Source organism: Melozone crissalis, unplaced genomic scaffold, assembly GCF_028551555.1.
Source record: "Melozone crissalis strain CALT ecotype California unplaced genomic scaffold, PUWL_Pcris_2 ptg000160l_1, whole genome shotgun sequence".
In the NCBI taxonomy this organism is placed as follows: domain Eukaryota; kingdom Metazoa; phylum Chordata; class Aves; order Passeriformes; family Passerellidae; genus Melozone; species Melozone crissalis.
The window spans coordinates 232955-253971 of record NW_026535931.1 but is presented as its reverse complement, the minus strand read 5'-3'; the positions used below and the strand labels follow the sequence as shown (position 1 = coordinate 253971).

At 61.4% G+C, this 21017-nt stretch overlaps 1 protein-coding gene across 2 annotated transcripts; it reads right to left on the bottom strand.

Annotated features, from left to right (window-relative positions):
- Window positions 1-288: 288 nt before the first annotated feature.
- Window positions 289-19032, bottom strand: ASIC1 (acid sensing ion channel subunit 1). Of its 2 annotated transcripts, XM_054293541.1 has the most exons (13): window positions 18668-19032; window positions 18478-18548; window positions 17681-18075; window positions 16647-16842; window positions 4657-4807; window positions 4067-4194; window positions 3731-3881; window positions 3595-3651; window positions 3358-3511; window positions 3181-3272; window positions 2847-2926; window positions 2649-2753; window positions 289-2211 (listed from the first exon to the last, which is right to left on the bottom strand). In XM_054293541.1, the coding sequence occupies exons 3-13, from the start codon at window positions 18043-18045 to the stop codon at window positions 2107-2109; spliced, it is 1584 nt and encodes a 527-aa protein (XP_054149516.1). In that variant the 5' UTR covers window positions 18046-18075; window positions 18478-18548; window positions 18668-19032; the 3' UTR covers window positions 289-2106. The 2 variants fall into 2 exon arrangements, with proteins under 2 accessions (XP_054149516.1, XP_054149518.1); XM_054293543.1 differs by lacking the exons at window positions 16647-16842; window positions 17681-18075; window positions 18478-18548; window positions 18668-19032 and adding an exon at window positions 5529-9581.
- Window positions 19033-21017: the final 1985 nt, after the last annotated feature.

Genomic DNA, 21017 nt, shown 5'->3' with positions numbered 1-21017 from the left:
TGGGGAGCAGGAATCACTCCCTCCTCCAGCCCTGTGTCCCTTGGGAGGAATTCCTTGGGAAATCAGCGAGGCTGGAGCTGGATGAGGCACCAGGAAAGGGAGGCTCAGCTCAGCCTCTGACACAGGGCACACCCTGCTCTGGAAATCTGGCCCAAAGCTTTTTCCTCCCCTTCCCTTTCCCTGTTTTTCCCCCCCTTCCCTTTCTGCTCCATCCCGGGACAAGGCCATCCCCACCTGCCTCCTCAGGGGAGCATTTCCAGCAGCTCAGCAAGAGAGAAAGGCTCAGCGTGGGGGAGTTATATCATTTATATCATTCTTTATATCATCGTTGTTAAGAGTAGCAGGTATTGATGTACAATGCATCTGTCATCTTATTGTGCTTCCTATGAAAATGTGTGTACATAGTACAGATACCGGAGAGAATTCCACACTTTATACACTTGAAGGCATTCAGAGATCAGTAACAGAAAAAAAAAATGGCACAAGAACAAGGCCTAAATGCTACTGGATGGGTATCTACACTGGCATGATGCATATAGATATATATATATATGTACACATATATATATAGTCATATATATTATATATAAGAAATATAAAATGCCGATGACATAACAAAAAAGCGTTTTCTTCAACAGGTGAGCCTCAAGGTCAAATCCCAGCCCCATCTTTAAAAGCTTGAATGGGAAAGAGAAAGAAAGAAAATAAATAAATGAAACGTGATGAAACATTAGGAGAAATCCATAAGAAAATTTATGGATGTGGCCGACCCGTCGTCTTTGGGTGATCGCTGGATACAAAGGACTAACCCCCAGTTCCTAATTTTGGTCAGGAAGCAAATAATAAAAATAAAAATGACAAGAATAAAAAACAAAACTGCAGTTTAGAAAAAAAAAATTACTAAAAAGACTTATTGCAAAAGCTCTTAAAGATAAGTAGCACTTGGGCCCGGGGAGGGCTCTGGCCTGGGGGCTGGGAGACGGGTTGGGGGGCCAGATGGGGACCTCAGAGGGACTGGTGGGCTCTGACAGGTGGCCACAGACCCCAGCCAGGACAGGGCTGTGCCAGGGAGGGGCAGCAGAGGTTCTGGGAACCCACAGACACCCCAAACCCCCCAGGGCAGCAGCTTTTGGGGCTCAGCGGGGCTGGAGCCCCAGAGCCCCCTCTGAACCCTGGGGAGTTGGGGCTCCGGTGCCTGCCCAGCCACGGTGGTGCCAAGGGGGTGTCCCCAGCTGGGGACAAGTGGGACCAGGAGTTTCCTTGTGCCCTTCTCCCCGAGGATGGCTGGGTTTGGGGCCACAGGGTTCCCTGCGGACGGGAGGGACCATGGGGCAGTGCTGGAGCTGGCCAGGCTGCCCAGAGGCCAGGAGGAGCGGGCAGGGAGGGACAGTGCCCGGTGTCCCCAGAGCCCAGGTGGCACCTCCCAGCTGAGCCCCCTCCGGTGCTCCTGGAGCTGATCCTGGGGCTGATCCCGGGGCTGATCCCAGGGCAGGGCCAAGGAAGACGTTCTGGACAGGTGGAGGTGCCGCGTCTTCGTGCCAGGAGCGCCCGGGCTGAGGTGCCGGGGGACAGAGGGGCTCTCCAGGGATTCCCGGGCTGCTGCCCTGTGCCAGGCACGCCAGGGGCTCCCCAGTGAGCCCCCCAGCAGGCACAGGGGGCCCAGCAGGCGCGGCCAAGGCGTTGGAGTAGGATGAGCATGGAGACGACGGAGGACAGACGGACAGGGCTGTGGATGGAGACTGCGGCCGGACGGCTGCTTCTTCTTGGCTTCTGGGTTTTAGTTAAAAAGGCCGAGGGGAGCCAAGGGGGAGCCGGGGCAGGCCCGTGCCCTGGCCCACTGTGCGTGTCGCTCCCGCTCCGCGGGACGGCCGGGCTGGAGCATCCTGGAGTCTCTGAAGGAGCAGGGCAGGCGCAGAGCAGCTGCGCCAGGGTCCGGCGTCGCCCGACCCCACTGCCCGCCCCGAAATCCGAGGCCGTCGCTCTTGTCCGTGTCCCACCGTGCCGAGGAGCAAAGGGCCCCTAGATGTGTCTCTCCGCTGGCGCTGGCGGGGAGAAGGGCAGCTCTCGCAGGGCTTTGGTAGCTCAGGTTGTACATCCAGACGTCGGTTAGCAGGTGAAGTCCTCAAAGGTGCCCCGGGCCGGGTGGTGAGGTAGGATGTTGGCTGCGTACGTCATGCCTGCTGGGTGCCCCCGTATGCTTTCGCAGGGATTCTGCAGGATAAAGGGGATTTTGGGGCTGCTGCTTTCATCCAGGTCCTTGCAGAGACCCAGTGCCATCCCCCCACGGCATCTCTGCCTGGGCCCTCTGCTCCTTTCCCAGGGGCTCCCCAAAACGGTGACTCCCCACCCCTGAGCTGCAGGAGGGGACAGGCAGGAGGTGACAGGCAGGAGGGGACAGGCAGAGGGGACAAGCAGATGGGGACAGGCAGAGGGGACAGGCAGGAAGGGACAGGCAGAGAGGACAGGCAGAGGGGACAGGCAGGAGGGGATAGGCAGGAGGTGACAGGCAAAGGGGACAAGCAGGAAGGGACAAGCAGGAGGGGACAAGCAGGAAGGGGACAGGCAGAGGGGACAGGCAGGAAGGGATGGGCAGAGGGGACAAGCAGACAGGGACAGGCAGAGGGGACCGTGCTGTGCCCCGTACTCACGTGGCGCTTCACGTCATCCATGCTCAGCGCGACGCCCTTGTCTGTGTTGTTCCTCTTGTGGTTCTTGCGGCACTTGCCCCGCCGGCACAGCCGGTGCTTTATCACCTGCCAGAGCCACATGTCAGCCCCGTGGGGCTCAGGGGTGGCCATTCCCCTCATCCCACACGAGCACAGCCTTGGGACGGAGGAGACGCTCACCTCATAGGCGTAGTCAAACAGCTCCAGCACTGTGAGGATGCTGGCCCCAATGAACAGCCCCATCTGCCCTCCAATGTCACCTGCAGAGGAGAGGGAAACCATCAGGGTGGCCTGAGTCCAGAGTGGGGGGCAGAGGGAGCAGAGAAAGGGGCAGAACTTGTCACCACTGTGACTGGTGCCTGGGGTGCCCTGCTCCACATCTGTGCTCTCAGCACATCCCAGTGCCTTGGGAACAGGCCATGGTGACAGGGCCAGCACAAGGCCACCTTGCTGGGGAACTCTGGCTGGGCTGGGCCCTGCTGTCACAGGGCTCCCCAGAGCCACCAACACTCACCCAGCAAACCCGCCACCTCGTACGCCTTCTTCTGCTCGATCGTCTCGTAGTTGAGGGCTTCAAAGAAGATATCCAGCACCAGGATGTTCTCCCTGTGCAGGACAGGAGGGGCGTCAGGCTGAGGTTTGGGATGGAGGGACCAGACCCTGCCCCACCACCGTGGCCATGGTGCCTTACCCAATGTACTGCTCCGACTTGTTGTACTTCTTGGCCAGGTACTTGGCCGAGGCCTTGCTGGGGATCTTGACCATGGAGAGCTCTTTGCCGTAGCGCGTCATGTTGCAGGGCATCTCACAGATGCAGTACTCGTTGTCCTTCTCCACCAGGAAATCTGTGCAGGGAGAGAGGGCGATGGCGAGATGGAGGAACCCAAGGGCGCAGCTCCGTCCCACCCCCAGGGCCGGGCAGCCTCACCTAAGGCCGGATCCGCGCACTCCTTGTACTGCTCCGGGGTGCAGTAAGGGGCATCGCCTGGGGAGACACAGAGCAGGTGTTCCAGGTGCGAGCACAGCGGAGGGCAGGGCCGGGCCTGGCCGGGCACGGGGCTCACCTGGCATGTGCACCATGCGGCAGTTGCAGTTCTCCACCAGGTAGCGGGTCTCGCAGTCGATGCGGCACGCCGTGATGCTGTAGGTGTCGTAGAACTCCGAGTCGCCCGCCACGGCCTTGCAGTCGCCCCAGGGAGGTGGCAGGTAGATGAGCTGGAAGGGGAGAGAAGCCAGCAGTGAGGAAGAACCCCCTGCAGTTCAGGGACAGACCCTCATGGCAGTGGTCCCCAGGACGGGATCCTCCCGTCCATCCAGCGTGGGGACAGGGGCACAGCGAGGAGGCTCTGCTCCCACAGCGCGGGGTGGGAGGGGACATCCCACACCTGCCCAGTTCCTACCCGCTGCTCCTGGCAGGACACAAAGGTCTGGAAGCCGGGAGCCACCCCGAAGCCCAGCTGGTCGATCAGAGGGGGCTCGTCCTGGCTGTGGATCTGCACCTTGATCCCGGCTTCGAATGAGGTCTCATCTGTGGCAGAGAGAAGTGGGGTGAGCACAGCACTGTCCCTGCTCCGAGGGGCTGTGCCGAGCCTGCTGGGACAGAGACCACAACTCCTGCCTCCCATGCTTCCCCCGGGCCAAGTCATTCATCCACATGTCCATCCATCTGTCCATCTGTTTGCTGCACCATGTCCTTGCCCCCTCCACCCCGACCCCCCTGCTCCACACCCAGGAGTGTGGCAGGGAAAGTATTTGACTCTATTTATAAACAAGTGATGGCTGCGTGTCTAAACGATGGGGAGTTGCCATGGCAAAGAGCAAAGACAAGGAGGAAAAGGGAAAGAAAAGAGCAGAAGTGATGAGAAATGGAAGGAGGGAAGAGAAGGGAGCCTCAGGGATGTGGATCTGTGGTCTGGGGAGGTGGGAAGGGGCTGGGCAGCACCCCAGGAGCTGCTGGTGGCTGAGTGGGCCCACTGGGGCAGTGGGTTACCTGTTTCCCCCCACACTGGCAGGTACTCGTCCTGCTGGATGTCCAGCATGATCTCCAGGCCATTTCCAGTGCCCCCCTTCATGGTGATGAGCCGGGGCTTCCCGTCCTGCCCCGCATTGAAGGTGTAGCACTTCCCATAGCGGGTGAAGACCTGCAGGAGAGGACACAGGGCTGAGGCTGAGGCCCCTCTGTGTGCAGCCACAGCACGGAGCCAGGAGAGCGTCCCCAGCCCCAAAACTCAGCCATCCCAGCCTGGGCATGGTCCGACCCAGGCTTCTGACCCACTGGATCTCTCAGTGCTGGAACTGCCCATCCTGGCCCTGGTGAAGGAGGAGATGCTCCCACAGGGATGGACTCAGAGGAGACACTGCAGATTTACAGCCCCAGAGAGCCTGTGGCAGCTGTGGCTCCCCAAGGTGGTGGCACTCAGCCTGATGCCTGCACTGGCACCTCCTCCAAGCCCTCCTCCATCCCTGCAGAGGACAGGGCTGGACGGGATCCTGGACCCCCCCATCCCTCCTCGGCCATTCCAGCTCTCGCCTCCAGCAGCCAGCATGGCCCCAAAACCATGGAGCTGCTGCCAGCCTGGGCAAGGGGCATGTGAGGGCAGTGGGCTCACACCACACGGTGCCCCACAAGCCCTGATGGCACCAGGATGGAGGTGCCAGGCACCCCCTCAGCGAGCACAGCCCCGGGGACACGCTCCATGTCCCACCAGAGCAGCTCCACCGCCGGTGCCATCCCCAGCTCTGGCAGATGGAGCTGAAATATCATCCTGCAAGAGCAGCATCACCTGCCGTGCCTGATCCAACATCCAACACCGACCAGCTCCGGAGCTGCTCCCCGTGCCGGGCCACCCTGGGGCTACTCACCGGCGCAAAGTCCCCGGGGCCGCAGCGCTGGCCGCGGTAGCTGCAGCTCAGCAGCATGTCCTCCAGCTGGTGGCAAGTGCGGTTAAAAAACCCGTACAAATTTAGGGGCTCGTCCTCCTCCCAGGGGCCCGGCTGGGCAGGGGTGAAGCCCAGCTCCATGCCGGGCTCGTAGTCCACCAGAGGGGCCAGGTAGAGCAGGTCCTCGTGGCTGAGCTGCGAGAGCCGCACACGGTTGATGTTGCAGAAGGTGACGGCGGGGAAGGTCATCTCGGGGCTCTCCTCCTCGCTGAGCAGCGTGACGTGGTGGTACTCCAGGTAGTAGGCGATGCGGTCGGCCACCTGGTAGAGGAAGACGGAGAGGGAGAGGAGGAAGGCCAGCGCCCACAGCGCCTGCCGGGCGCCCAGGCTGCCCTCCACGAAGATGTGGCTCAGCCCGTGCAGGGTGCAGCTGCTGGCAAAGGCCACGAAGTCCGTGGTTGTCCCTGTGTCCTCCTCGTCCTCTTCATCCTCCTCCTCCTGCCCATATAGAAACTCGTCTGCTTCATCTTCTTCCTTCTCAGTGGCTGCAGCATCTTCTGGTGCTTCCTCCCTGGAGAAGGAGATGGTGCAGAATATCTGGAGAGGCATTGCCCAGCCTGGGGATCCCAACTGTGGTGTGGAGGTCCTGGCTCTGTTGTGGGGGTCCTGGCCCGTGCCCTGCCCCAGCCTGGGGGTCTTCAGTCAGTTCCTCAGCAGAGAGGGGCTGGGGAGATCAGGGGAGGGGGAAGGGGCAAGTTCAGAGAAGAGAAACGGAGAAAGGAAAAGGAGTGAGGCGAGCGGGAGTGAGGGAGAGGAGCAGAGGGATGCTCGGGATGCTCGGAGCCAGGAGGGTATATCAGGAGCAGGAGGGGAGGAGGAGCGAGGGGCGGTTCCGCGGGCTCCCCGGGCCCCCAGGGACCGGCCGGCTCCGGCTGCCAGGACGGAGCAGAGACATCACGGCCTCCAGAGGCGCCGCGGGAGCCCCCAGGGGCTGCCAGGCTGGGGGCACACCGTGTGGGCAGGTACCCAGCGCTGTGCCCCCACGCCGTGCCCTCCATCCTGGCGTGGTCTGGCCCTGGCAGCCCCAGCGGCTGCTCCAGCCAGGCCCAGCCCTCCCTGCTGGGACCCCGGCTGCCTCCAGAGCCGCCGTATGCCAGGCTCTCTGCGCTCATCCCCAGGCCAGCTGGAGCCAGAGGTTCTCCCAAAATGCCCGTGACACTGTCCTGGTTCAGTGGTGGTCCAGGTGGAGGGAAGGATGCTGTGGTGTCCTCAGGCTCCCACGGTGCTCCTCCTGCCCTGGCAGTGCCCATCCCTGCAGGCTCATCCCCCTGTGCCGCAGGGCACCGGCGTGTGCACGTGAGAATCCGGCAAATCCAACATTCCCGGTGCTGTGAGGTCTGTCCTCCTCTGAGCAGGGCTGGTCTTGGCAGGATTTGGGTGCTGTCCAGGCAACGAGTCCTTCTGCAGAGCCCAGTCAGTGCTGGGCACGTCACCTCCTGTTTTGGATTCCAGTGGGGCACAGGGAGCCCCCTCTTCCTTCAAGGAATGGCTCCAGGCCTTGTGCTGCTGAACCAGCCGGGCTCAGGGTCCCAGGGAGCAGCTCTGGTGCAGGAAGCTGGGATGGAGCTGCACGGGCGTCTCCTCTCTGCAGCAGCGCAGCCCCTTCTCGTGGTTTGCTGCTTTTCCTGTACTCAGCACTTGATAAAAGCATCCAGAGACCACAGAGCAATCTCCAGCCCCATCCCGGCACCGGGGGAGAATCTAAATCCGGCAGCACTTGGATGTGCAGGGGCTGGATGGGAGCTTTGGGCCGGTGCCTGGCTGGGAGAAGCTCACCCCAAGCCCTCAGTTCAGCTGCTCTGATTCCTTCCCTGTGCACCCTGCAGGGTTCCTGGTCCCTGAGCACATCCCGGCACACATGGACACCACAAACTGGGAGGACAAATCAGTCAGGAACTCTGTAAAAATCTGATCTGATACCAGCAGAGTTATCAGAGATTCCTGGGCAGGTGATGCCAGTGGAACAGGCGCTGGGGATCCCTGCCAGGGGCAATGATCCACAATGTGACACTGGGGCGTCCCATTCTGGGGCTCCCCAAGCTCAGTATTCCCTTCAATAGGGCCCTTGTGTAAGAGGAACACTGGCAGATGCCACTTGGAGACCTGGGAGAAAGAATGGATGACCTTGGGGATGAGCGCCAGAGCCACAGGATGAAATTTCATCAGGCCAAGATCAAGGTTACACCTTTTGGGAGCATCCCAGAGAATTTGAGATGAAAACTCTGCCTAGAAAAGAGAGTCAGGAAGGTGAATTGGGTGGCTCGGAGCCACCAGGATATGGGGGCCAGGTCATAGGTGCCCTGTGTCTGTGGTGGGGATGAGCTGCAGCCGCAGGACAGGGCTGTGACAGCATCAGGGCTGCTCCTGGCAGGGGTTTGGAAGAGCTGGGCTGGTCCAGCTCTGTGGGCGCAGAATGGGAACACACTGGGCTGATCCCACACAGCTCGGGATGCTCAGGACAGGGAGGAGCTGTCCGGGGCTGGGCTGGGATTTCTGCTGCTCCCAGCTCTGGCACTGGGTTCCCGTGCCTTGGCTGTTAGGGCGAGAGGAGAAGGGAAACAGAATTAAGGAATTGCAGGTTGAGGGGGGTGTTTAGCCCCACAGGGCTCGGACAGGTGAGCCGTGCTGCCCGGGGCCAGCAGGCAGCCCCAGGGGCGGATCCGCTCCCTCGGCGCGGGGAGGTTTAATGTGTCTTCTTGGGAGCGATTGCAGCAGGGAGAGAGAGAGAGAGAAAAAGATGCTGTAATGAAAACATTCCATCATCGACTGGGGCCATTAACCTGCTTCGCTCGGCTTAAACAGCACGCGGGGTGCGCCGGGGCTGGATCGCAGCAGCAGGGCCCGGCTCCGGTTACCGCCACCTGTCCCAGTGCTGACACCCGAGCCGGGTGAAGGTGACCGGGGACAGCCGCAGCCTGGAGCACGGCGGCACCAGCCAAGGGGAGCGCGTCCTGACCCCCAGATTGGGGACAAAGTGCGGCAGGGGGGTGCCGTCCTGGTTTGTGCGAGTTTTGGAGATGCTGGAGGAGTCCTTGGGCTCGTTCCAGCTCCTCCCTCGCCGGGAGTTATTTTTACCCTCTCTCAGGTAAAGCTTTGGCGGGGGTGAGGGACGGGGGATGCTATAATTAGCCGTGACATCAGCCCCCGTGGCGGGTGCTGGGGTGATGCCGCCACACCCGAGCCGGCGCTGGGGCCGGGGATGCTCCGTGCCCTGCTCGCCGCCCCAGGGAGAGCTGTGGGCTGCGAGGAGGAGGAGGAGATGGGTTTTTCCTGCCTCCAGCACCGTGTTTGGCCGCTGTCCCGGGGCGGTTCGGCCCCGCTCGCTGCTCTGCGGCTCCTCAAGGCCTGGGAAAGGAGGTTTCCCGGAGCGGGGGAGCACGGAGGCGGCGGGGGGGAAGCGGGAGCGGGATTTGACGGCAGCAACAGCACATTTCACAGCCTGTCACGCTTTAATGGCAGAGGAGATCAAAGCCGGGATGGAGTTATTCATAGAGATAAACCAATCCCCGAGGAGGCGAGGAGAAAACAACATTGCAAGCTCTGTTATCCCAGGTCTCCGAGCCCCGGGGAGGATGTCGCCGAAAGCGCCCCGGGAGCTGGACCCGCTCGGTTATGTGACGGGCACTGCCCGTCCCTGCCAAAGACCGGCTGAGCCGGGGCTGAGCTGCCCACGTCATCCCTGGGGGTGCCCGCAGGTCGGAGCTGGCTGCCAGGAAGGGATGGGATGAGGGGTGGGATGAGGCAGCCAAAGCAGCACGTGGGGGTGGACATTTGGGGCAGACGGAGACCCCACGGCTGGGTTGTCCTGCTCCCACCACGCACCTGGATGTGCGAATCCAAAGGGAGAAAAATGAGGTTTTCCACGTGTCTTGGCCCAGGGATGTGCTTAGCAGCTCGCAGAGCTGCCAAGATGGTGGTGGAGGCACCGGCAGCGCTGCCACTGCCGCTCTGGGCGGGATGAGCCGCTCTGGGACAGCTCCAGGGCCGCACATCCCTCCCTGACCCTGGCGAGAGACAGAGCAGAGGCAGCCAAGCAAGGTGGGATTGCCCGGGCAGGCGGGATCTGTGCCGGGACTAATCCTGCACCCCTTATCAGATGCTGCCACCTTGCCTCGGCTCGCTCCGCCAGCCAAGCCGGGCGCAGCTTGTGTTATCCGGCCCTTTATCCCCCAGATTAGACGCTTCACAGTGGATTAGCATGTCACATTCTAATGCAGAAAAATTGATGATTAAAAAGGAGTTTTTCCTCTGTATTATTCCCCACCTCCGCCTCCTCTCCACCCCGTCCCTGCAGGCCCACCAGCCCCAGCCGCGGGCCCCGGCGATGCCAGAGCATCCCTGGATCAAACGGGATGGGAAACGGGAAGCCGAAGGTGCCTTTTCCACGCCGCACCCCGGCTGCTTCTGGTGGCGGGGTCCGGTACTCCAGGTGCCTGTGCCATTCCAGCCCCGTGTTCCCAGCTGCAGACTCAGCACCTGCAGCACAGGACTTTAATAAAAAGCACATTATGGTGAGTAATGTGCTAAGTGGACTTCATTATAGAGCCAGGGCCTCCCTGGATCCCGTTGTTCCATATGATTTCATATCAGATGAGCCTTATCTCCTCTCCAAACGCTTCCATTTAAACTCTATTAATCTTTCAAAGCTTTCCTGGGCAAGCTCTTCCCAGCCAGCCCTGCTGGGTGCCGGCGCTGCTGCCCCGAGCACTGAGGCCACCTGCAGCCACGCTGGCCTGGGGTTTAGGGGGGCTCAGCCAGGACCCCCTGCAGCTCCATGGGCAGTCCAGTGCGTCCCTGGAGCCTTGGCTGTGATCCGCCGTGACGGCTCCGCAGCCGCCGCATCCTCCTCCCCAAGATCTGTTTACGCTCCTATAATTGAACCTGTTTGTAGCGCTGAGAGCTTCCCGGTGATCTCCCCGCTGGCAGTGTCCCTCTGTGCCGTGCAGGGGTCACCAGGACTGCGCCAGGACGCGGAGATGCTGCCGAGGTGTCGCTAATTCCCGGGATTATTCCCGACCCTGATGCCAACGCCTTCCCGCGTTTCCTGCCGATCGCGGATCTCCCGTAAGCAGGTTGTGATTTTTTCCGACATCCTTCACAATCGCTCAGCCAGTTCATGCAGGCAGATCCGAGCCGGCGGTTTTATTGGAGGGGGGAAAAGCCCACGGTGTTCCGGTCTGGTTTCCTTGCTGCGCTCGCTCGCTCCGGCTCCGCACGTATCACGCTTTTCAAATCTAATCTAATCCAAGTAGAGCAGTCACACAGCCCTGGCATGTGGTGCCTCTGGAAGGGTCTCCCTGTCCCTGCCAGGAGAGCAGGGGTTTAAAATCCCTGATAAATCGCAGAGTGGGTGGGAACACCCTGCCCCAGCTCCGTCCTTAGGCTGAGAGCCTGGATACAAACACACCAAACATTCCATACCGAAAAAAACCCTCCAAAAATAAATAATTGGTTATAATATCCAAGTGTCAGAGCTGTATAAATAAATAAGAGCCAGTGAGGAGCTCCTTGAACCCTGGCTGGAGCAGGAATTGCAGCGTTGCCTCGGGAGCCCCGGCCAAGCTCCACAGGCGATAAAACACAGGTGGCTCTAAACAGCCAGAGACATTAAACTGAGGCAAAAAGGCCATGAGACAGTTAATTTCCTGTCTCTCTGTGGAGATCTGTGGCTCCAGAGGCTCAGGGGATCTGCCCCCTCCGGCCTGGCTTGTCCCCAGTTGATATCAGGGAGAGAGGGAAAACGGCACCAGGAGGTTCTGGGCAGGTCCTTTGGAACCCTCAGAGAGCACCTTGCTATTGCCCAGCCTGGGGCTGGGAAAAACAGCAAAGGGAGGCTGAGAGGAACAGCTTGGAACCCCTCATCTGCTGCTGCTGTCCAGGGCTGTGCTTCCATCCCTGGGGACACACGTGCCCTGTCCTCAGCTGTGAAATCCTCACCTCCATTGCGGCTGGATACCACTTGAAAGCCTCCTCATCTCCTCCAGCAGCCACAAATGCCATTACAGCTTATTAATAATCATTAATAATTCATTTGTTAATGAGGCTTTGTGTGCAAAGGCATTGCAAGAGGAAGAGGATTGGCCAGAGGTGAAGCTGAGATGTTCTGAGCTCTTGGCACGACACCTCTGGGTGTGCGTGGTGCCTCCAGCTGTGTATGACACCTCCGGGTGTGCAAAGTGCTTTGGGGTGTGACATCTCCACATGTGCAAGGTGCTTTCTGTGTGTGTGACCCCTCTGGGTGTGTGCAGAGCTTTGGGGGTGTGTGACCCCTCTGGGTGTGCATGGTGCTGCTGTGCGGGGGGAGATGCTGGGTCTGGGCAGAGCCAGGGACTAAATGACACCAGATGAGCCTGACCCTGATCCCACAAGTCCTTCTCCTCTAATCCCACCGTTTCCCAGAGCTCTGAGATGCTGGATGTGCCGTTCACAGCTCTAATGAAGTGGCTGTGGGGTGAAGCACGTGGTGGCCTCTCACGGTGCCACTGTGTTCTCATCCCCCTTGTTCCTGATCCTCTTCTGCCCCATCTTGGCCAAGATCAGCGGTGGTGGGCTCACTGGAGCTGGTCCCACGGCACTGGGGCCGTGCTGCCGCTGTCCTGCTGCAGAGGGAGAGTGAAGAGCAGCTTCCCACGAGATTCCCATCCACGTTTGTGCCAGTGTGGAGTGAGCAAAACCACAGCCCAAAGCTCGCCTGTTCTGCCTGAGCAGGTCTGGGAATGCTTGGGTGAAGCTGGGACAAGGAGGCAGCTGAGGAGCAGCGCCTGAGTGTCTCCGCTCCCTGCCCGAGGGTGAAACAGCTCACGGCTGCTTTCCGGATGATTTGCTTTGAGCAAAATACAGTGATACGGGAAAATCTCCGGGCTGCCGAGCAGAGCTGGGGCACTCCCAACCCGCTGCACTTCCCGGGAGAGCCGAGTCACCACCAGCAAACGGCGGCGGTCCCGTGCGCGGCGGCTCCTCTGCTCCGTCACCTCCGATTATCTCGCCCGTGTCCCGCTGGCTTTGCTCCGTTCGTCTGGAAAACGGGGCAGCCTCGGGGGTCAAACCCTGCTGCTGCTCGGCCACAGAGAGAGGCCGATGTGGGGAAGGGTTTGGGCGGAGATTGCCGCTGATCCAGGTGAGGATGCTCGGCCGGGCCCCTGGGGACACCACCGGGATGCCCGAGGTGAATCAGTGCCCAGAAACCACAGATCCGTGCCAGCAGTTTCCAACGCTTATAAGTAATTTAGGAGCCTGTGTGCCGCTTTAAAAAGTGATTTGCATAAATCACTCGAATGTCTTACAGAATTTGTAAATGCACCGGCTCCGCTGGGGACCGTGGTGGGATCTGCTGGGGCTCGGGATGCTGCTGGGAACCAGCCCCAAAGCAGGTCTGGGGCCGGTGGCCGTGCCTGGCGCCCAAGTTGTTTTTCCAGAGCCAGATGGACCCATGCGGTTTGTTTATTAACTGTCAAAAGCTCCAGGAAATGTCTGGGTATCAGTAATTCCCGCGCCCGGTCTCTCCAGCTGTGTTGGAGATGCTTCTCACTCCGGCTCCGTGATTATCCACTAACGCTGCACGGCGGGGGAGCTCCGCTCGCCGCGGGGCTCCGGCCTTGTGACTGCCGTGGGGGGCCACGGGGGGCCGGGGCTGCGCTTGGGGAAGGGGCTGGGGCCTGGATCCCGCGGGGCTGAGAGCCGGGGGGAGCAGGGGAGCAGCAGCACCCCCGGCTGAGCGCCCCTGAGCGTGCCCTGCTGTGCCCACCCCTCTGAGATCCCACAGGGGCTGCAGGACAGCCCTGAACGTGCCCTGCTGTGCCCACCCCTCCGAGATCCCATAGGGGCTGCAGGACAGCCCAGTGCCCTGCTGTGCCCACCCCTCCGAGATCCCATAGGGGCTGCAGGACAGCCCTGAATGTGCCCTACTGTGCCCACCCCTCCGAGATCCCACACCTCAGTGCCCTACTGTGCCCACCCTCTGAGATCCCATGGGGGCTGCAGGGCACCCCTGAGCGTGCCCTGCTGTGCCCACCCCTCTGAGATCCCATAGGGGCTGCAGGACAGCCCTGAATGTGCCCTACTGTGCCCACCCCTCTGAGATCCCACACCGCAGTGCCCTAGTGTGCCCAGTGCCCTCTGAGATCCCACAGGGGCTACAGGACAGCCCAGTGCCCTACTGTGCCCACCCTTCTGAGATCCCACAGGGGCTGCAGGACAGCCCAGTGCCCTACTGTGCCCACCCTTCTGAGATCCCACACCCCAATTCCCTGCTGTGCCCACCTCTCCGAGATCCCACACCCCAGTGCCCACCAGCAGGGCAGGTTTGACCCACACAAGGGTTTTTTTCCAGGGAAGAAGCCACACCATGTTCCCAGGGTGGCAGGAGCAGAGCTCCAACACCCTCAGCTGGAGTGAGGTGGGCTGAGCAGGGAGCCCAGGGGTGCAGAGGATTTTGGGGGTGCAGAGGGGCACACACTGGGGTGTAGCAGAGTCTGAGGGTGCAGCAGGATCTGGAGGTGTCTAGTGGGGTTCAGCAGGGTGCAGAGGGGTCAGAAGGAGGGTGGGGAGGCCCAGCAGGAGCAGTGGGGAACAGGATCTGTTCTCCATCGCAGGAGCTCCTGCTCTGCCCCGGAGATGGGAGGAAGGAGGAGAGGAGGAGTGTGCTTGGGGTCTGCTGGGGCTGCTGCAGACCCTTCCTGCTCCCTGCCTGGCTCTGGCTCTGTGCACCCGGTGTTTCCAGGGCAGAGGATGCAGAATCCAATGCAAAAGGCAGCGGCATGATCTCCACGTCAAACTCAATTCTCCCCAGTGCCAGCTCAGCCCTGGAGCCTCATGGAAACGGTCCAGAGGTCTTAATCCTCTCCAGCTCATCCAGGCTGTCCCATGCACGATGCCCAGGGCTCTGGGCTCAGCCACCGTGCCCCAGAGCAGGACAGGGATGGGGTGAGAAGGAAAAGCCGCAAATTCACATTGTGCCACCCCTGGGCACAGCCACTCCTGCCCCCCTGGCTGCACCGACCACCCCAAAGGGGCTTCCCAAGCACGGGGCACCTTCCCCTGATTGTGCAGCCGCAATTCCCATGCTGGGGTGTGGAGAGGAAGCTCATCCTCTGCATTTCTCCTTTTTCCCGGGATTCAGAGCCCAGAGATGGGAGCCTCCCTTGCTGGGTGAGGCGCCGTCCCCGTGGGTGTGCGGGGCCCCGGGGGAACCTCGCGGTGAGGGGAGGAAGGAGCAGAGCCGAGGGGGGGCCGAGAGCTCCCGCAGGGGAGGGAGGGCTCCAGCTCATAAATAATGAAGTAGGAAGAGTGAAACATCGATCTGTGCTGCTAATGAGGGTGCCAGGGAGCGTGGCCCCAAAACGGGGCGACAGCGAGGGCGAGCCCCTCCTGCAAAGGGAAATGTGTGTGTCCCTGTCTGTCCCATCCCTGTGTGGGGCTCTGGGCACGGGGAAACCTTCCCCCATGTCCCTCAGGTTCAAGACTTGCCCCTCAGCTCTGTGCTTGCCTCTCCAGGCTTTGAGGTCATGCCAGGATTTTGGGGAGGAGATCAAGGCACCTCCCTGTGCATCCTTGTCCCTGTCCTGGGCTGATGAAGGGGGAGCTCTGCTGGGCACCAAACACTGCCCTGTGCCGGAGGGGCTGTGAGGAGCCAAGACAGAGCTGGGGTGGGCCAATTGTCCCCCCTGGTCTTTTTAAAGGGTTCACTCTGCAGTTTGGGATGAGTCTGAGCCTGCTCAGCTCCACTGGGGTGTCCCTGTACCCTGCACACAGCTCGGGGGGGGACATGGAGGGGGATGAGCAATGCCAGGACCAGGGCAGATGGTGCAAGCCTGGTTGTGGTCCCCAGCACCCCCAGATCAGCCACCAGGCCCAGGGCAGCACCGAGCCCAGCTCAGCCCGTGCAGGGAGCAGCAAGGCAGCAGGAATTTGCTGCTGAGACAATCCCCTACAAGCTTCTGAGAGTGCCAGGAGCCCATCCCAGCCCCACCACACACAGACCTCCCCGTGCCAGACCCCAAGGAGCAACAGAGACGCAGCAGAGAGCCAGCTTCCTCTAATCAAATCCATTAAATCATCCCAACCTGCTTGCAAGGAATAATCCAGGCAGGAATAACAAACCAGCTGCGAGCCTGTTTGGCTTTTGCTGGTTGAAGGGGATGCAGAACACAGGGATTTGGAACCCAAGAGATGCAGGGAGGGAGCAGGGATGAGGGTCCCTGAGGATGGTTCAGTGCAGAAAACGCGACCGTGCCCTGGCAGGAGCCAACATCAGAACCAGGCATGGGATGGAGCTGGCCCTGCTGGAGGGGATCCAGCCCCCTCCGGGTGCAACGTGCCTCCATTTAACAAATAAACGCCTCATGGCTGACAACAGACACCTGCTCGTGCAAAGAGCCCATGACAGGAATTTAATGCCGATGATTAAAATCACCCGAACTGCACCGGGACCTGGGCCCTGCACACACCCGGCCATGCTCAGCGTGGGACACGAGGGGGACCCCCCTGGGCTGGTGACGAGGATGGGGACCCCGAAGGAGTCCCCACGCTGGAGCTGCTCGGGAGCAGCGGCCGCGGCTGCCGAATTGATTAGGCAGCCCCGAATAGCCGGCACTGTTCTGTCCCCAGCTGGATGGGGCCAGGCAGAGCAGGGATAAAGGCTTTATTGTGTGCTGGATCCACAGCACAAGAGCAAGCTCCATGGCAGGGCGCAGCACGGAGCCACTGGGACCTGTGTTCCCAAGGGATTCTGCCATCCGTGCTCTCCCTGCTTCTCCACTGGAGCCTCCTCACCATGGCAGCTTCCAGCCCGGCACAACCCTGCTTTGCAGAGCCCAAATGATCCCGGGGAGCTGTGCCCACGTGGGAGCAGCCCACGGAGCTGTACGGAGCCACACGTGCTCCTGGGGACAGCCTGGGCCTCCAAACCCCAACAGCATCCCCTCAGTGACGGTGCTGACGCTCCCTTCCGAGCTGGGAGGAGGCAGGAGCAGCTACAGGTGGGCAAAAACCCTCCTTGCATGGGGGAAAGGTGGCACTGGGCAGGGCCCACGGGTCACTCACCACTTTGAAGTCTTCGGGGGTGCACTGCTCCCCACGGAAGAAGCAGGACAGCAGCATCTCCCTGATGTCGTGGCCAGCCCGGTCGTAAAACTCCAGCATGTTGAAAGGTTTGGGCTTGAAGTTTCGGAAGTTGGCCTTGTCCTGCAGGATCTCCAGCTGCTTCTCATCCGCTGTCTGGATGTCTGGGATCTCGTATCTTGGGGGAAAGAGCAGGGAGAGGCTCAGGCCTGGCTGTGGTGGCTGCTCCCACCGGCAAAGGCCGTTTGGGGTTCCCAGGAGCGACCCCGGCATGGGCTCAGCACAGCCCCACCTTGCACGGGGCATTTCCAGAGCATCCAACAGCACAAAGGGGCCCAGAGGCACATGAAAGATGGCAGAAGGATGGATGAGGAGAAGCTGGGCAGTGGCCACCTTCCAAACCCATCCCACTTGTCCCTCTGCTGGTCCAACAGCACCAGCCCTGGTTCAGGCCACCCAGCCACCTGCCCTGAGCCTTTGGTGGTGTCCTGGTGAGGTGGTGGCCTTGCTGGGACAGGGACTGAATGTTCTTGGTCTCAGCTCTGCTGTCATGCCTGAAAACCCCTCCCTGGGGCAGGATTGGGGACAGCAGTGACGCCCCTTGGCATTGGCATGGGCAGGGAGTGCACCAGGCTCTTGACAGCAGCTTGGCAGCACCAAGGAGCCACCACAGCCACAGGTGAGGGGCTTCCACAGCCCAAGGAATGGCACCAGGCTGGGGTGTGGGTCAGTGGCTTCACCTGCTGGCACCCCTGGCCTCGCTGCATGGGATGGCATCCAGACATGGCACTGGAGCCAGGTGTGCAGGATCAGCCCCACAGGAACCCAGGGAGGTGGCCCTGGCCCTGCTGCATGTGCTGCACACTGGGGATGGGAGCTGTGTGCGCTGGAGCCATCTGGGGCAGCCCAGTGTGGGAGCCACGTGCCCAGGAGCATCAGCAGGACCTGGTGGCTCTTGGCTGCATCCAGAGCGACTGAGATGTCACCTGGGGCCACCTCAAGGCACCGGCACCCACCTGTTATTGAGCAAGGCCAGGAGCTCGCCGGCGTGGTACAGGTCATTCTTGGTGACGCGGCTGAAGCGAAACTCGTTGAGGTTGCAGAAGGTGACGGCGGGGAAGGTGAGCCTGGTGGCCGCCACCTCGTCCAGCTTGGTGACGTGGGGGTACAGGAAGTAGTACTGGATGCGGTTGGTGCAGACCAGGGCGAGCAGCGCCAGCGAGCCCAGGAAGCAAAGCGCCCAGACCACGCGCTTCAGCGACAGCCGCTCGTACGAGAAGATGTGCGAGAGCCCGTGCAGGGTGGAGCTGCTGGCGAAGGCCTGGATGCTCACCGGCTGCCCGCTGTCCACCTCCTCCTCGTCCACTTTCAGGTCCATCATGGTCAGTGCCAGCAGCCCGGGGTGGCCACTCTGCCGGGAAGGGAGCCCGTGGGTGCCTCGTGGGTGCTGTGGGTGCCCAGCCCATGGCAGGGCTGTGCCCGGCAGCGCCCGCCAGGGGCAGGTGCTTTGCTGTGCCCTGCTCTTGCCCCCAAGCCTACATATATATATATATATATATATATACACACACAGATATGCATGTATATATTCATATTCATAAATACATTTATTTGGATGCAGCCTCTTGCATTCCCCCCCCCTCCCACCTCCTCCCTGCCCTCCCCATCCCACGGCAGGACTGGGGTGCTCTGCCCACCCCCCCCCCCCATCACCTTATCTCCCCCTCCCCTCCCACCTGCCCCGCTCCCCCTCCACCTCCCACAAATGGCACTGTCGCATCGCCAACCAGATGAAGGAATGAAGGATGCAAACCTGGAATCAGGGCCGGCGGCCGTGGCTGGAGCCGGGCTGGTGGTGCTGCCGCTGCGCCGAGGGAGCCGGGGCTGGGAACACGGGAGGGAGCGGGAGATGTGCAGGCACCGAGGGTGCTGAGGCACCGAGCCCGGCAGCGGCTGGTGAACCGGAAAAGAAGGGGGGGGAATAAAAATAGCCTCGTTGGTACCTTGGTGCAAGCGTGGGAGCGGGGATGCGCCGGGGCCTCGCTCAGCGCCGCGCGGGGGGACCGCAGGCGACCATCGCTGGAGAGCAGGCAGCTGCCGTGTGCGAGGAGATAAGAGGAGGAGAAGGAAGGCGAGCAGGAGGCTGCTTCCCTGCCAAACACATGGATACCTCCCCCTGTGGCTATCTGGGAGCTGGTGATTTCTTCAGATGCATAATCCGCATGAAGTCATTGTCTGAGCGCTGGTGGGGCCGGAGGCCGCGGAGGGGTGAGGGGTGCCGCAGGCCGGTGGGCAGCGAGGAGGAGGAGGAGGAGGAGGAGAAGGAGGAGGAGGAGGAGGAGGAGGGAGAGGCGCAGGAGCGGCGCTCCAGCGATTGCAGGCGCTGGCAGGGGCTGTTGGTGCTGCTGCCGTGTGCATGTGGGTAATGTGTGTGTGCGTGTGCGTGTGCCGCTCCCATCCCCCGCGCCTTCCAGGGATGCTCCGGCTCCTCTCTCCCCGCTCCGCCGGACCCCTCCGGCCCCATCCCGCAGCCCTGCCCCGTCCCTGCCCTGCCGCGGCCTCCCCCGCCCTTCAGGCTTCACCCGTGCTGGGACACCTCGGGCTGGGTCCTTTTGGGGGGCACCGGTGCCTTCCAGCCCTTTCCTGGCCGTGGGGCACTCGTGTTCTCGAGTGTCCAGCCCTGCTCCGCTGCCCGTGGTGCCTGTCACGCTTGTCACGATGAAGGGACTGACCCTGCTGGGCCCTCGCCTGGCTCAGGACACGCCGCCCCTGTCCCAGCCCCGTCCTTCTGCCGCTGTGCCCGGGGTGTTCCCGGGGCAGGAGGCACCGGGGGCTCTGCTCCTCCCCGGGGCAGAGCAGAGGGGTTGCACAGCGCTGCCCAATTCCCCCCCAGTGCCAGCACATCTCCCACTGCCTCCAGCTGCCCCCGTGAGTGCCCGGGGAGCGGGATGCCCTCCTCACCCGAGCGGCTCTGGGTGCGGAGGCTGCAGCAGCAGCCCGCCCACTGCTCCCAGTAAGGTGGCTGCAGTCAAATGGAAAAGGATGCTTCAATGTCCTTTGCTAGTGTGATGTTGGAAAGGGACAGGCAGACCCCGGGGTTGGCACAGGCTGTGTCCCTGCCCAGAGGTGCCTTCCCAGCACGGTGTCCCCACCTGAACCCCACAAAGGGGAGCGTGGGCACTCAGGGATACAGCAGGGTGAGGCACACACACCCTGTCCCCAAAATCCTACAGCTTGGGCACACTTGGTTTGATCCCCACCTGAACCCCACAAACGGGAGCGTGGGCACTCAGGGATTTAGCAGGGTGAGGCACACACACCCTGTCCCTAAAATCGCACAGCTTGGGCACACTTGGTTTGATCCTTTCTGGAGCATCCTCTCCCCTGCCCCAGCAGGATCCCTGGGTTTTACAGCAGGACCTGCTCGGGAGCACCTGGGAGCAACAGAGCTGGGGGCCAGGGACCCTCCTGAGCCAGTGCCCCCCCTTGCCAGGCTCAGGGACAGCCCTGCTGGTGCCTGGGGACGTGGCTGTGAGGCCAGGGAGCAGCATTAGCATTCCCAGTTGGCACCAGCTCTGCCTTTCCCTTCCTGCTCCCTTCTGCATCGCTCCTTGCCCAGCAGCTGCCTGCTCGATGCTGTCCCTCCATCAGCATCCTGAGGGCAGAAGGATGTGCTGCTGGGATAAGGGAGAAGGACATTTACAGAGTGGTTGTTCCCCCCTCCTCCTTCTCTTCTTCCAGAGGAGAAGTGGCTCTCTGCAGTGCTTTTATTGACAGTAAATCCCCGGCAGCAGCGGGGCTGGCCAGGGAGGGAGGAGGTCTCAGGCAGGAGCAGGTGAGCGCATGGACATTCTTGGGAGTCCTTCATTTCCAGTGCACGAGAAACCCCAGGGAAAAGGCTCTGCTGCTTCTCCTGGATGGAGAACATTTCCTGGGGGGGTCTTGTGGAGCTGTTGGGGCACCAAACACCCCAAACCCCTTTTCTACAGGAGCCAGGGAGGAGGAGAGCGGGCAGAGGAAACTTCCTCACTGCTGGCCCCCGTCCAGGGAGAATGCAGCTGCATCCTTGGAATGGAGTGGAGCGTGGGGACTGGGAGCGTTTCCGTGCTGTTTTTTGGGGAAGCCACGTGAGGGTTGTGTTAATTCCTGCTGGGAGAGACAGGAACCAGCCGAGGGCTGTGGGATGGGTGAGGAGGGAACAGCCCCAGGTGATAACTGCAAGACACAAAGGCTTCAAGGGGTGGGTTAGTGAGGGGTGGTGGGGTGTGAGCGGCTGTGGTGGAATCCTCCTGTTAAATATGGGTGCTCAGAGCAGGGATTCAGCCACCAGGGCTCTCCTCAGCCTGCCCTCAG